We start from the raw sequence: 17,159 nt of genomic DNA on the forward strand, positions 1-17,159 counted from the left end.
AGATGAAAAAATTTAAAAAGTTTTTTTTCATTTTTAAGTAATCTATTCTTTGTGTGTAACATTTTAAAAATAAACAGAAAGTGACAGCTGGTAATTTAAGAAAAATTATATCCACATTCTTTACAGTTCTCTAATTTGCCAGATGAAATGAATTGCGTTATTACTTCTTAATAAAATATGATTGCAACTGAGAAAATGAATCACCTATAGATTAATATTTGCATTGTTATTAGAAAAAATGGACAATGATCATGTAATCAGATACTCAAGGAGTATCTGAATCTTTAAGACAGTTCCTCTTCAAATTCAAAGCTGTTCCTCTGTTTCACTCCTTTCTGTGTTTCCTTCAACTATCGACTACAAATAATTGGCGTTATATGTGTAATGCAATTAATTTTTTACCTTATTTAGGTGCACTTATTCCTGCAAAATACGCCAGATGTTATTTAAATGTCTGTCGTCATTCCAGAAATTATGTTCTGGGGCTATCGGATGGCATTGAGTACACTGGTGAAGTTCGACTGTCCATGGCGACATGCCTGCTGATGGCGTGGGTAATTGTCTTCCTGTGCTTATGCAAAGGGGTGCAATCGTCGGGGAAGGTATGTATGCGTGAAATGTAAGCCAGCCCCTCAGCATGATTACCTGTTTTCTGTAGTTAGTACTGTAATTTGCAGTCAACTGCGAAGTATTTTATTGAAACATTCATTTCTTTCTTAAGACCACAAAAAATCGGCAGGATATTGTATTATGATGTCCTTGTGTGTTTCAAGCATGAAATTATGAGTACAGATCATCACCAAAATAAGAAAACTCTTCAGAGAAACGTATAGGTACTTAAATATGTCGTTAATTAACTGCGAATCGTAACAAATGTGCGATATTTTTGTATTTGTTAACGATAAAACCAAATAAATATTAAATGCCTCATACCTCATATGTACAATCGAGTACAGTGTAAAAATAACGTTAATGACGACATTTCAAAAACTGTACACATAAAAGGGCAAAGAACAACGTAACAAGTGACACAGTGTGTGAAAGTGAAACATTCAAAGCTTGTTCCAATGTTTATGAACGTTCTTTGTGCCCACCCTCCGTCACGCAACTTCTGTTTTCAAGCTTTTTGCGAGTTCAGTTTCATCGTGATCTTCATGACGCTCTCGCATGGGTAAAACAAATCCGTGACAATTAGTGCTGCTGCTGTATCATTCAATATCCCCCATTCGTCCTCTCCGGTATGGACCCCACGAACTTGAGCAATGTCTAGGAATGTTTCACAAGCAATCCCCTTCACAGCCTGATTGCATTTCCGTAATATTCTAATAATGAACCAAAGTTTGCTACTTGCTTGACCTATGACTGCGCCTAGGTGATCATTCATTTTAATATCACCCCAAATTGCCTCACTCTGGTACTTTTATGAGTCGATTGATGCCAACTGTGACTCACTGATATTTTAGTCTTAGGATACTACGTTTTTTGTTTTGTAATATGTAACATTTTAAGGTTCCGAACATTTCAAGCAAGATTCCAGTCTTTGCATTACTTTGAAATCTTGTCAAGGTCTGACAATATTTTTGCAACTTTTTTCAGACATTATGTCATTACAGGTAATTGCATCATGTGCTCATTAATATAGTCATGAACAGCAAGAGTCCCAACACGCGTCTCTGGGTGTAACCTCCCCCTCACTTATCGACCTTAATGACAGTGAAAAATTAAACCGTGTGTACCTAATGGAAATTTGGGAAAAGCAATCGTCACCGAAGTTAAACTGTCGGTAAAGAGGGAGGAAAGGTTTACATCTAAATGAAAGGAAAAATGCTAATGAAAAGGGTGAAAATTAATTTTGAAAAGGGGTAAAGTTAATAAAGAAAGTAAATGTGCGGCCATTACATTAACAATCCACTAGCGGTAATTTGATATTTGAGATTTGGGGGAAAGTACGGTCGCCAGTCCTAAGGACAATTACTATAGTAACTGAAAAAGAAAGATTATTACACATATAATTAGCAGTAGAAGCGTGGCAACTGAAGGTTGACAAGTGTAGTGTGAAAACTGAAAGTTTGTCAGAAGTAATAAATTTCGCTACACTCTGACTTAATTTAGCAAAAGAATTAATAAAACCGGAAAATCGAAAGTTAATTTAGTGACTGAAGTTAATAGTGAGCTTTCTTTCTGAAGCACATCGAAATTCAGTAAAATACGGTTAGTCTTGGACTACCTCAACAAGCATTTCAAAAGCTACTTGAATCTGCGCAATTTAGAAATAAGAGATTTAACTTTGAACTTGAATTAAATGATTCTGAACAATTAACAATAGTAAAATTTAGTACGTACCAAGCTGAGCTGCAGTCACAGGCAAGCTAAAATACGGTAACAAAACTCGCACTCTTAATTCGTGCTTGTATAATCTAAATATTGTAGCCAGCTATGAATACTTTAACTGAACTTTGAAATTAAAGCAGTGAAATGCCATATTATTATTTTAATGCTGGCGTTTGAATTTCAATGACACTCGGGTTCATTCCGGAAAAGGAAGGGACCCTGCTTGGTAGTGCAATTGGGACAATGAGCAACAAATGTTCATGGTAAGTTGCTGTAATTATAGTTACGAAAATGGTACAGTTTGAAAAGCTGAGGTCTGCCATACAGTTCTAAAACTTTACGTGCTCCCAGTCTTCCTTGTTGGTTGATTGAAGGTTTGAAGCCGTCGATCAAGGAGGTGGCGACAGTCACTCCTTGTCGGCCGTCGCTGTTGCAGAAGTTGGATGTTGGCGCGCCTTCTTCTCGACACGGTCACCAGACGAAACGGGCTCTTGATGTGCGCCAGCTAATGCTTCCCGTCCGCGACACCATGTCAGAAACTATCATCGCAAGTCGAGCGCAATTACATGCTGCCAAACCCCGAAAGCGCGGCAACTCGAGGGAGCTTCACACAACACACCTGCTCCACTCGCTACTCCAGCCAGACTCTCTCTGCCCGCGCTCCACGCGACAGAGTTAACACTACCAAAGATCCTACACACTTTGATTCTTCACACGACCTATCGATGTAATCGTTCGATAGCAGTTTTCCCTAGGCAAGACCCAGCGTAAAAATACAAATAATATTTACGAAACAAACCAATTATACATCGACATAAATGCATAAATATATATATACAAATAGTAAAACAATTACAATATGCGAAGACACAAAAATGTTATATATTCAGGTAACAAAAATAAGGAAAACAAATTTATAGTACAATAAATGGAAATAGGAGGATATGCATTTCCGGCGTTACATGGGGCACACCTGGCTGGGCTCTGAGCACTATGGGACTTAACTTCTGAGGTCATCAGTGTCCTAGAACTTAGAACTACTTTAACCTAACTAACCTAAGGACGTCACACACATCCATGCCCGAGGCAGAATTCGAACCTGCGACCGTAACGGTCGCGCGGTTCCAGACTGTAGCGACTGAAACCGCTCGGCCACCCCGGCCTGCGGCACACCTGGAGTTAGCTCTGCATCTCTCGTTGACTCTCCATCCAAGGTAACATGCTGAGTCCTCCCCACCAGGAAATCCGCGATACAGTCACAAATATCACTAGATACGCCATACAATCGTAGTTTCGATCATACGCACTACTGGGTCTGCATTACTGCCTTGGTCCATGCCTTTCAGGATCTCATGTGAGAGAAGCGGAAGTTGGGTTTCGTGGGCTAAATGTTTTTAGAATTCATGTTGGTTAATGTGAAGGAGATTATTCTGTTCGAGACATCATATTACATTTGAGCTCATAATCTGTTCCAAGACTCTATGACAAACGGATGCCGAGGATTTTGGACTGAAGTCGTGTGGATCACATCTGCCACTCTTCCAGTAAACAGGTGTGACCTGTGCTTTCTTCCAAATAGTGGATACGGTTTTTGCTGTTGTGATCTGTGGTGTATTACGGTTAAAGGAACAGTAAACTCATCTCTAAATTCTGTATAGAATCTGACGGGGATTCTGTCAGTTCCTGGAACTTTGTTCAGTTTTATGTCGTTTTCAGTTGGCTAATATCTATTTCATTCACTTTTGAAGCAATACTCTTGGGTTTTCTTTTGTAAAGAAGCATTTCATAACAGAATTCAGCATTTTTCCTTTTGCTTTGCTACCCACTTTCGTGGCCCAAAAAGCGATACACATAGTTAGAAATTCTTTAGGTTCTGTGAGAGATCTTTCAATAATATTCTGCTGTCGTAGTCGTTGAAGGGTTCACACAATGCTCTCTTGACAGCGGAATGTATGTCAGTCAGCAGTCTCTATCCACGGCCCTTTACTTTGTTTTATATTTGTTACTCTCTACTCTCTCTTCATTTGGAAGTTTATTTACAATTACTGTATACCGTGGAGAATTCCTCCCGTCATGAACTATTCTACTAGCTACATATCTGTCAAGTGACTGATATACTGTTTTTTAAAACTTGAACAACAGTTATTCTATCTGATCATGTCCACAGCTAAATACTTCCAGTTCTTCATTGAGATATGCCATTACTGTCTCTTTATCAGTTAGCTTTCTACTTGTTTTAGTTGCCCTTTGTTCTTTATTTATCAGTATTACCATAGCTGCCTCATCGTTCTATATGGACATCCTCAGAAAAGTCAGGTTCATCTATCACCATTAGATTGAGTGTATTTCCATCATGAGTGTGATTCCGAACTAAATGTTCTAGGCAGTTCTGAGAGAAGGTATTTAGTAATGTTTCGCAGGATGTCTTGTCACGACACCGCTTAAAGCACTGTAATTTTCCCAACTGGATTTTTGATGAGTTAAGTCTTCTCTGATTAGCACAGTATAATTGAGGAAGTTACATACCAGCTAACTGCGGTTACCTTTGGGGGTGGGGGGGGTGAGTCAGGTGATCAGTCGAAAGATTCAGTGATAATTATATGCCTACCCTTGATACTGAATCATGACTAAACAGTCTCGCATGCAGCTTCAATTTCTATCTCAGCAGACTGAGTTTCTTGTGTACTGCGACAAATACATTTCTCATTAGCCTATCCTTTCGATACATACAGTTAAATTTTCGCCACAATCTCATTTCCGGTTTTAACCGGTTTTCTGTATCTAACATTATGTGAGTTTCATTGCTTTTCAGAGCGTTTCAAACTATCGGACTTTTGCAAATGATCTGGCAATTAACAACTAGAATTTTAACACTTTTGTCTGTTGTGGGTGGGGAAGGGGGTCGTTTCTTTGGATTTTACACTAATACTTTCCAGTCTCCAACAGCTTTCGTTATATGGGGAGTCACCTAATTTCTTTTAAAGAAAAGAAAAAAAAGCACTTGTTTACACCCCACAAGTACTCAGCTACTTAGGCAACAACCTCTGAAGTGTAGTGCACAGCGGTACCGTTTACGGAGATGGTACAGTCCTCAACACTACAGTGCAAGTCTAGCAAGTCGCCGCCTAGATTGTCACAAAATCTTTGATGTCTTCAGTTCAAGCCTTCCATTCGAATCAGAACCAGAAAGCCATGATCATTATCTAGCAACGATGTTGCAAATTGGTAGCTTCATTGACACTCTGTGACCGAGGCTGGAACAGTTTCCGAACTAATTAGGATTGAAGTTAGACAAATAGGCCGTTTCGCATGCAGATTCAAGCCGCCAGCCAGATATAATTTGTGTCCGTTGTTCTCAGAGTGTAGATGGCAGTCCAAGAGACTGCTCAGCCTTTGGCTCGGACTCGATCCTCACTACTGTCCCATGCCCCATTCTTATATCGCTCTCTTGTTCGGTTTTAGAAAATCAAACAAGGTACATGTTTGGCGACACCGCCTCAGGTGGGCCGCTTGAATTTGCGCCCACAACGGCCTGATTGGGTAATATCAATGCTAAATTAACTCGGAAACGGCGCCGCGTACAAATTTTTTTCGTAACAATTATTTCTCTGCACAACATACTCTGTAATACCGTTACAAGCTTTTCAGACTTATGACCATCCTGTGTAATTGTGCTCCACTGTGAAGGGCACTTTTCTACTGTGGAAGACATGAGTGTTATTTCAGTTTCTCGTTCTATGATAATACACAGAGCTCTTTAGCTGGTAATTACCATCTGACAGTTCATTTTATTTTTCTACAAAAACACCGGTATATAATTTGTACTAAGTGGACGCTTTAGGAAAAGCCCTTAAAAGACAAAAAGTAATGCCTCGGAAAATCTTTCCATTGTTAAAAATTTAGGTCATGACCGAAAATAAACGTACACTGAATATTTCGAATATGTTTACCTTGGTAGCCTTGTATTCCATTGTATACTGACGAAAGAAATTAACATAATTTGGAATTTTTATATGACTGTTGCGCTTCAAAAAATTTTTTGTTCAAAAATACTCACTGCAGCGCTAAAGAAACTGGTGTAAGCATGTGTGTTCAAATACAGAGATACGTTAACAAGCAGCTGCGGTCGGCAGCGCCTATATAAGACAAGTGTCTGGCGCAGTTGTTAGATCGGTTACTGCTACTACAATGGCAGGTTAAAAGATTTAAGTGAGCTTGAACGTGATGTTCAAGCACGAGCGATGGGGCACAGTATCTCCGAAGTAGTGATGAAGTGGGGATTTTCTCGTAGGATGTACGGTGAATATCTTCCTCCCATGAACCATGGACCTTGCCGTTGGTGGGGAGGCTTGCGTGCCTCAGCGATACTGATAGCCATATCACAACGGCGGGGTATCTGCAGAGAGGCCAGACAAACGTGTGGTTCCTGAAGAGGGGCAGCAGCCTTTTCAATAGTTGAGGGGCAACAGTCTGTATTATTGACTGATCTGGCCTTGTAACAGTAATCAAAACGGCCTTGCTGTGCTGGTACTGCGAAAGGCTGAAAGCAAGGGGACACTACAGTCGTAATTTTTCGCGAGGGCATGCAGCTTTACTGCATGTTTAAATGGTGATAGCATCCTCTTGGGTAAAATATGCCGGAGGTAAAATCGTCCCTCATTTGGATCTCCGGGGCCGGCCGGTGTGGCCGAGCGGTTCTAAGCGCTTCAGTCTGGAACCGCGCAACTGCTACGGTCGCAGGTTCGAATCCTGCCACTGGCATGGATGTGCGTGATGTCCTTAGGTTAGTTAGGTTTAACTAGTTCTAAGTTCTAGGGGACTGATGACCGTAGATGTTAAGTGCCATAGTGCTCAGTGCCATTTGACCCTTTTTTTTTTTTTTTTTTTTTACTCATATAGTCCCCGTTGATGTATATCAACGCCAGTCGACAGCTTAGGGTCTTGATTTAATTATCATTTCATACTCAGAAGGACGTCGGTATCAGGAGAAAGAAAACGCGTTCTACGGATCGGAGCGTGGAATGTCAGTTCCCTTAATCGGGCAGGTAAGTTCGAACATTTAAAAAGGGAAATGGATAGGTTTAAGTGAGATATGGTGGGAATTAGTGAAGTTCGGTGGCAGGTGGAACAAGACTTCCGGTCAGGTAAATGCAGGGTTATAAGTACAAAATTAATAAAAAATAGTAGCGCGGGTAATCTACTACGAAAAGCACAGTGAATGCATTATTGTAGCAAAGACAGACACAAAGCCCACGCCTACCACAGTAGTAGAAGTTCATATGCCGACTAGCTCCGTAGATGATGAAGAGATTGAAGAAATTATGATGAGATAAAAGAAATTATTCAGATAGTTAAGGGAGACGAAAAAATGTAAGAGTCATGGGGGACTGGAACTCGATAATAGGAGAAGGAAGAGAAGGAAAAGTAGTAGGTGAACATGGAATGGGGGGTAAGGAATGAAAGAGGAAGCCGCCTGGTCGAAATTTGCACAGAGCATAACTTAATTATAAGTAACATTTGGCTTTAAGAATCATAAAAGAAGGTTGTATACGAGGAAGAGGCCTGAGGACACTGGAAGATTTCAGATAGATTATATAATGGTAAGACAGAGATTTAGGAACCAGGTTTTAAACTGTAAGACATTTCCAGGGGCAGATGTGGACTCCGACCACACTGTATTGGTTATGAACTGTAAATGAAAACTGAGGAAGCTGTGAAAATGTAGGAATTTAAGGAGATGGGATCGGGATAAATTGAAAGAACCAGAGGTTATAGAGAGTTTCAGAAAGAGCATTAGGGAACGATTGACAAGAACGGGGGAAAGAATTACAAGAGAAGAAGAATGGGTAAGATGAAATAGTGAAGGCATCAGAGGATCATGTAGGTAAAAAGACGAAGGCTAGTAGAAATCCTTGGGTAACAGAAGAGATACTGAATTTAATTGGTGACAAGAGAAAATATAAAATGCAGTAAATGAAGCAGACAAAAAGGAATGCAAACGTCTCATAAGTGAGATCGACAGGAAGTGCAAAATGGCTAAGCAGGGATGGCTAGAGGACAAATGTATAAGGTGCGTTCAAAAAGAAACGAGCCGGAGGCATAATTGCAGAAACCAGTACTTGTATGTAAGAAGTATTGACCCTGGCTGTTGATACACTTGTCCCTCTGTGACAAAGGCGCGCCGTTGTGACCGACCGGTTCTAGGCGCTTCAGTCCGGATCCGCGCTGCTGCTACGGTCGCAGGTTCGAATTCTGCCTCGGGCATGGATGTGTGTGATGTCCTTAGGTTGGTTAGGTTTAAGTAGTTCTAAGTCTAGGGTTCTGATGACCTCAGATGTTAAGCCCCATAGTGCTTAGAGCCATTTGAATCTTTTTTGTGACACAAGGCGGTGAATGGCTGTCTCAAAAAATTCCTGGGGCTGCGATGTGAACCAGTTCCGCACGTACAGCTGGACGTCGTCGTCCGAGGTGTATCGTTTGCCCCTGAGAGCCTTTTTAAGGGGACCAAAAATGGCGTAATCACAGGGAGAGAGGTCCGGGCTGTATGGAGGGTGGCGAAGAACCTGCCATTTGAATTTCTGCAGGAGTGCTGTGTCTGTGTCGGCCGTAAGAGGCTTTCCAGTGTCATGGAACAGAATGACCCCACGGGTGAGGTTGCCTGGTCGTTGTGATTTGATCGCTTGGCGAAGGGTGGTCAAGGTTTGCGAGTAACGCTGGGCAATCACTGTTGTCCCGTGCTGCAGGAAGTGAATCAGAAGGGGGCCATCTTGATCAAAGAAGAACGTCAGCATAACCTTTCCTGTACTCGGTTGGAGGACGACGTCCAGCTGTACGTGCGGAACTGGTTAAAATCGCAGCCACGGGAATTTTATGAGACAGCCATCCACCGCCTTGTATCACAGTGGGACAAGTGTCTCGACAGCCAGGATCAATACTTCTAACATACACGTACTGGTTTCTGTAATTATGCCTCCGGCTCGTTTCTTTTTGAACGTAGAGGCATATATCATTAGAGGTAAGATAGATACCGCCTACAGGAAAGTTAAAGAGACCTTTGGAGAAAAGGGAACCACTTGTATGAATATCAAGAGCTCAGATGGAAAACCAGTTCTAAGCAAAGAAGGAATGGGAGAAAGGTGGGAAGAGTTTATAGAGGGTCTATACAAGGGCGATGTACTTGAGGGCAATATTACGGAAATCGAAGCGGACGTAGATGAAGATGAAATGGGAGATACGATACTGCGTGAGAGTTTGACAGAACACTGAAAGACCTAAGTCGAAATAAGGTCCTAGGAGCAGACAAAATTCTATTAGAACAACTGACAAAACTCTACCATCTGCTGAGCAAGATGTATGAGACAGGCGAAATACCGTCAGATTTCAATAACAATATAATAAAGCCTATCCCAAGGAAAGCAAATGTTGAAAGGTGTGAAAATTACCGAATTATTAATCTAATAAGTCACGGTTGCAAAGTACTAACACGAATCCTTTACAGACGAATGGAAAAACTGATAGAATCAGATCTGGAGGAATATCAGTTTGGATTCCGTACAAACGTTGAAACACGTGAGGCAATACTGACCCTACGACGTATCTTAGAAGATAGATTATGGAAAGGCAAACTTCCGTTTCTATCATTTGTAGACAAAGAGAAAGTTTTGAGTCAGCTGTTTCTGAAAAACGAGAGAACATTGAAAGGTATCGCGTCTCTGAAGATGAATATTTTGCTCCTTCAAGAGAACGTTCGAAATATAGCACTGAACCTAATCTGACAGCAGATACCAAAGACGTGTGTTACACTGTGACCAAACAGCCGAAAGGAAGATTCCAAAACCCTCACGTATTCAGTAGCTTCGGAATTATTGATCCAAAAGTTTGCTTCTTTCAAAGAATATTTCGCACCCCTTTTGTCATTACTTATTCATTAAGTTACATGCCCTTTATTTGTCATAATAAAATGAAAAATGAACTTTCAGTGATTCAACGCAATGATATGTTGAAAGTCATTACATCGGTCTGTGAGCTGTTCACCTTTCTTATGGAACATTCCTTTGAAGAATCGTTCACTGCATCGCACAAAACATTGCAAATTGCATTAACTACAACTATTTAAACATCAGAAACAGAGTGCAATTTCAACATTTTAAAAAGAATTAAAACCTTCCTCAGGAGCAGTACGGGACAGGAAAGGTTCACTGACTGTCTGTTCCATTCATAAGGAGGAGATCAGTGAAATTCAAAACTTCAACAATATAATAATAATGCACAGCTACTGTATAAGTAATCAACATCCTTCCTCCCACAGTTACACCCTTTTTGTTTTTACACTATAATCAGACTAGAGAAACACAACTAGAAGAAATGTTCAAATGTGTGTGAAATCTTATAGGACGTATCTGCTAAGGTCATCCATTAATGATGAACGTCGCTCTTGACGGTACATGATTCACAACATTGTCTGTTCAGAATTCATTCTAATTACTGAATATGGCGCCTTGCTAGGTCGTAGCAAATGACGTAGCTGAAGGCTATGCTAAACTATCGTCTCTGCAAATGAGAGCGTATGCAGACAGTGAATCAGCGTCAGCAAAGTCGGCTGTACAACTGGGGCGAGTGCTAGGGAGTCTCTCTAGACTAGACCTGCCGTGTGGCGGCGCTCGGTCTGCAATCACTGATAGTGGCGACACGCGGGTCCGACGTATACTAACGGACCGCGGCCGATTTAAAGGCTACCACCTAGCAAGTGTGGTGTCTGGTGGTGACACCACAGATTTTATTAATGTTCACTTTGCATTTGTACAGAAACCAGATGGCAGTTATAAGATTCGAGAGGCGTGAAAGGGAAGTAGTGGTTGGGAAGGGAGTGAGACAGGGTTGTAGCCTGTCCCCGATGTTATTCAATCTGTATATTGAGCAAGCAGTAAAGGAAACAAAAGAAAAATTCGGAGTAGGTATTAAAATCCAGGGAGAAGAAATAAAAATGTTGAGGTTCGCCAATGACATAGTAATTCTGTCCGAGACACCAAAGGACCTGGAAGAGCAGCTGAACGGAATGGACAGTGTCTTGAAAGGAGAATATAAGATGAACATCAACAAAAGCAAAACGAGGATAATGGAATGTAGTCGAATTAAGTCGGGTGATGCTGAGGGAATTAGATTAGGAAATGAGACACTTAAAGTAGTAAAGGAGTTTTGCTATTTGGGGAGCAAAATACTGATGATGGTCGAAGTAGAGAGGATATAAAATGTAGACTGGCAATGGCAAGGAAAGCGTTTCTGAAGAAGAGAAATTTGTTAACATCGAGTATAGATTTAAGTGTCAGGAAGTCGTTTCTGAAAGTATTTGTATGGAGTGTAGCCATGTATGGAAGTGAAACATGGAAGATAAATAGTTTGGACAAGAAGAGAATAGAAGCTTTGGAAATGTGGTGCTACTGAAGAATGCTGAAGATTAGATGGGTAGATCACATTACTAATGAGGAGGTATTGGATAGAATTGGGGAGGAGTTTGTGGCACAGTTTGACAAGAAGAAGGGATCGGTTGGTAGGACATGTTCTGAGGCATCAAGGGATCACAAATTTAGCACTGGAGGGCAGCGCGGAGGGTAAAAATCGTAGAGGGAAACCAAGAGATGAATACACTAAGCAGATTCAGAAGGATGAAGGTTGCAGTAAGTACTGGGAGATGAAGAAGCTTGTACAGGATAGAGCAGCATGGAGAGCTGCATCAAACCAGTCTCAGGACTGAAGACAACAACAACAACAACAACTCACCTTGCATATCGCTAGGAGCCGCGCGTTCGGCAGGCTGCCATTCTTCGAAATTGCTAAGGAGTAAATAAAGAAAGCTTTGAAGCATTGTTAATGTAGTATTGCTGTATAACGGTACACTTTTGCATATAAAGCGAAAAAACTTTCCAAAAATCTTCGTCATGGATTCAGGTAATGCTGATATTGAGGAAATGTGGAAGTGTACAATGAAAAATCACAAAAATTCTGTATTGTATGTCATCTGTTGAAAAATACTTTGAAACTTCAAAAATACTTTGAAACTTCGGGAGAAATACTGAAATGTCTTGGGAATTTCAGTGCTGATGTAAAATAGCTACTGAAAACTCGTATAAATTTGAAAACTTTGCTGAAGAATCGACGATTTGTCTGCATCAGGAGGATACGATTTCCAACCTTGCAGATACTATCGCACTTGGCCTAAAATAGTGCACAGTATTTTGCACAGTAAAATTGGTAACTGTCGTCATCTCCCGACAGTGACGACGGTGCGCAAGCCGGCCGTTGTGGCCGAGTGGTTCTAGGCGCTTCAGTCCGGAACCGCGCTGCTGCTACGGTCGCAGATTCCAATCCTACCTCGGGCATGGATTTGTGTGATGTCTTTAGGTTAGTTAGGTTTAAGTAGTCCTAAGTCTAGGGGACTAATGACGTCAGATGTTAAGTCCCATAGTGCTTAGAGCCATTTGAACCATTTTTGAACGGTGCGAAAATGAATATTGATACAGAAACAGTTTAATGCTGGCTTAGTTTATTCTGGCGCCTCATCGTTGAATTTTCAGAAACTGAGTCTACCTGATTAAAGACCCAATGGAAAAGCTAAAATCGACCAGATGAACACAGCTGGTTGCTTCAGGCCATTGCGTAAATCATTCCGGGTTGTCCAGTTGCCAAAAATCCGAAGATTTCACTTACTCGCTTGGCGAACTGAAGCAAAAGTTGGGTATTTGAAATCGTGTTGCAACACTGCAGATTCTTAATTTGATTCAATGTAGCGGCTCAGTGTTTCAGAGGCAATAATTAACTGCATGAAAGTTAATAATTGAAAAGCGCCTACCTGTAGTGCCAGAGAATGAGACAGCCAGGAGTTTTTCCGAGAAAATGAGAACTCGAGTTACCGGTATCTGTTTTATTTTATTTATGACGCAATTTCTGCTTGCCATGAATGATTGTGGGTCTTAGAACACGCGATAAAAAATTCAAAAGCAGAAGAGGTTTTCTTGCCCTATTTAATAGAGCTTGTGTTTGCATTTCGTAACAAATATAATACAAAAATAAGTTTTCAAAAATTTTATGACTAACGGCATGACTAAAAGCGGTGTGCCACGGTTGGTTCTTGTGTATGCATTCAGTTTCTGTGTGCAGTAATTCATTCACATAACGGTATGGTGTGCCGTTAATTTTATAATGAAGGAGAACCAAAAGATCAAGGATGTGGCACGAGTCATTTATTCAATGACAGGTACAAGCAACCACTGTTGGCTACTTCCGTATGGCGATAGCTCGATTCCTCCCAAGTGTTTGATTTATGTTTTTGTAATTCGATTGTGAGTAATGGTATTGTCGTATTGGATTTGTCCAGTGTAGTGCGTTGTATTATTTGTGGTTGTAATATGCTTGTCAGTGAACAATCTTCAATTTCGGTAACTATTGGCTACCGATTTGCTTTCGGTTTCTTAGCTGTTAGTTCAACGTTTGGAATTTTTTTGTTCATATAATTCAGTTTTGTGTGACTGTTGTCTGTTTCTAGATATGGATCTGTGGTTATCACGTAACGCTGATCGGTAATAACACACTTTAAATATCGTAAATGCATTTATTAGACATGAAGCAAGAAGAACAAAAACATGGCAGTACAGAAGTTGCGCGCCGAGAGAGACAAAGAACAAAGCAGTTCAAAGAGGTCAGAGGCAAAGATGGGGAGCTCCGCGCCAGAGACGCCTAAGAGCCCCCCCCCCCTCTCCCCCCGCCCTAGCTGTGCTGAGCACGGAGGTGGGAAGCTTCATCACTAGAAATCGTAATCCTCGTGCCAGCGCAGTGGTTGTAGGCGGCGGCCGGCGCGAGAAGTAGGCGCGTCGGAAACTGCGCAGCACGAATCCCGTGCCACCAACTGCTGCGTAGGCGGAGAGGCGTAGGTCGAGGGCAAGTCGGCAGCGACAGCAGACAGATGGAAGTGTCGGAAGGCAATTTGGAGAGTGACCACACCCGTTTCAGGCGATGAACAGACACAGTCTGTGTTCGTCCATGTAGATGAATTACGAACGTGTTCATACATTGATGTAACACTCGGTGAGGCCCCGAATAAGGTGGTTGCGAGGCCTCTCGCATGGAGTCATCGCGTAGCATCACAAATTCACAAGATGCAATGTCCTTGTGGACGAACACAGGCGGGATGGAATGAGGCGAGGCAGGGAGCTGTGGAGGCGTGCAATGTGCACACAAACCCATTCAACCAGAGCCAGAAGGTCCATAGTATCAGCCGATGGTAAGTGCTCCACAAACTCTGCTGGAAGGAGGAGGGGCACGCCGCATAGAATCTCAGCGAGCGATGCCTTCAAGTCTTCTTTATGTGCCGAGCAGATGCCCAGCAGGAGCCAAGGGAGGGCCTAGGACAATAGGCTGCCGCGGCACATGAGCGTGGGCTCGAGGGTGCAGTGCCACCGTTCGACCAGGCCCTTCGCCTGCGGGAGGTAGGCCTCGGTGTGGAATTTAGCAACACCGCAGAGTTTGCATAGCTGTGCAAAGAGGGCGGACTCAAACTGTCGTACCTGGTCACAGGTGACGGAAAGAGACAACCAAATCGCACAACCCAGACGGATATGAAAGAACGAGCAATGGTCTCGGCCGTGATGTCGGCAAGAGGGACCACCTCGACCCAGCGTCTTACGTGGTCGACAATTGATAAGACGTATCTCTACCTTCGGAAGGGGGAGGGGACCGACGATGTCAATGTGTATGTGTCGAAGGCGTCCTCTTGGAAAGTCAAACATGCCTAATGGAGGCCGAGCATGCCTGTTGACCTTGCTACGCTGGCAAGGTACACACGCGCGGGTCCGAGTGTGGCAGTTGTGCTTCACACCGGGCCAGCTGAAGTGCTCAGTAACCGGCCTTGTTGTGGCTTGCGTTCGCGGGTGGGCCAACCCGTGCAAAGCAGTAAAGACCCTGTGCCAAAGAGTGGGAGGGACCAGGGGGCAGGGAGTGCCCACAGATACGTCACAAAGCAGTGGATTCATCAACCCGTGTAGGATGTGGGGTGGACAGAGAGCGATGACACGTTGTCCAAAATTAATCGCTGTATATCATCGTCTTCAGCCTTAAGTTGGGCAAGCTCTTCCAAGTTCAGGGGTGCGGTTAGCACGCAGATGCAGGATAGGTAGTCTGCCACAACATTCTCCGTTCCGTAAATACAACACGCGTCTGAAGAGTGCTGACAGATTTAGCCCATATGACCGAAAAGCCTCGACAGAAGGTTCTTAGCCAGATTACGAATAGCATCCACAGGAGGCTTTTCATACGAGTAGATCGTGAAAGGTCGCCCTTGAGGTTACTACGGAAGGGTTTCATCGCCTCGAACACAGTGAGAAGCTCACGATCAGAAGCTGACCACTTACACTTCCCCATGGTGTTTTTGCGAGAGAGGACGTCAGTGAGCGCCAATTGGACAGAGGCAGCCTGAGGAGTATGGTGGCGGTAGAAGTTTGCCGTACACAGAATAGGACGGAGCTGAATTCAATCTTCAGGAAGAGGGAGATCAAGTATGGTTTAGACACAAGAACTCGTCAGTTGGAGGCCATCAGCAGAGACAGACTGGCCTAGGAGCGTAGCAGACGTGGAACAGAGTTGGGATTTATCGTGGTTGATCACCACACCATTGGCAGTGAGGGCCAAACAGACTACATCAAGGTGAACTTGATGTTCCTCAGCAGAGGAGGAAAAGATCAGTATATCATCTAAGTAAGCATAAGCAAATGGCAGAGATAGCAAAATGGGATCAATGAACCGCTGCCACGTCTGTGCAGCATTTTTCAATCCGTAAGGTATGTAACAGTATTCAAATAGGCCAAAAGGTGTGATGATGGCCGTCTTCGGAATATCCGGTGGATGCATAGGGATTTGATGGTATGCCTTGGAACAATCTGAAACAGAGAAAAACTTAGAACCATGTAGTAACTGTGTGAAATACTGGCTATGAGGAATGGGGTAGTCATCGATAATGGTGCGTGCATTAAGGGTCCTGTAGTCCCTGCACATGCGTAAGGTGCCGTCCTTTTTAGGAACAAGGTGAATAGGTGAAGACCAGTTGCTATAGGAGGGTCGGAGCATGTCCGAAGCCAACAGATCCTGTATGTTTTCCTTGGCGCGCAGAAGTTTGGAAATGTTAAGGCGCCTGGTCTTATAGCATACAGGTGGTGCGAATCCTGTGACAAGTGCCATTACTGATGGCCGATACTCGTGAAGGGAGTTTCGCAAGAGGAGTCAGGAAGGGTCCAGATGCAATGTCGGTTCACTGACCTTGCCGGATTGGGGCAGCATAGGTGAAGCATCGGCTGTAGTCAATGAACAAAGGCGTGGTGGAGTAGACGTGCGGCGCGAGGAATCCGGAGTAGCACGAGCGGGTGCGTCCCGGAGATGCGTCCACAGTGATGTGAAAATGGTAGCAGGCAGTGGAATGCTCAACACAGGAGCAAATTGGTGAGAAGACACAGTAGATGCGTGGGTTGGTTCACCTCATTGCTGTTCTGCAGGTAGGCGATGTATCATATGCCATGCATGTGACAATTCAGTGGAGGCAGAGGCAATGCAGGTGTGTAACACAATGTTCTGGGTGTGGAGTTCGTCTATTTGTGTGCACACGTCCGACAAATCAGAGAGCCATGTAGAAATACGCTCGAGCGGAGATGCATATGTGGAAAGCGTAGCCAAGGAGGTGGAGTGCGAAGTTGTGCTGATCGTGTTTGAGCACAGAATAGTAGAACCAGGCGTGTGGCGGAGTGCAGCGGCCAGCAGGTCTGGTCAAAGTTCCTAATGGTGTAGAAAGT

The 17,159-nt window shown here is 43.0% G+C and overlaps 1 protein-coding gene across 1 annotated transcript in view; it reads left to right on the forward strand.

Annotated features, from left to right (window-relative positions):
- The window catches only part of LOC126095008 (sodium- and chloride-dependent glycine transporter 2-like), a 584,984-nt gene that overhangs the window by 398,126 nt on the left and 169,699 nt on the right, over window positions 1-17,159 (forward strand). Inside the window, exon 4 of the mRNA XM_049909667.1 lies at window positions 470-602. Coding sequence (XP_049765624.1) covers window positions 470-602 — 133 coding nt within the window. The remainder of the gene's footprint in view (window positions 1-469; window positions 603-17,159) is intronic.

This window comes from Schistocerca cancellata, chromosome 8 (assembly GCF_023864275.1).
Source record: "Schistocerca cancellata isolate TAMUIC-IGC-003103 chromosome 8, iqSchCanc2.1, whole genome shotgun sequence".
NCBI classification, from domain to species: Eukaryota; Metazoa; Arthropoda; class Insecta; order Orthoptera; family Acrididae; genus Schistocerca; species Schistocerca cancellata.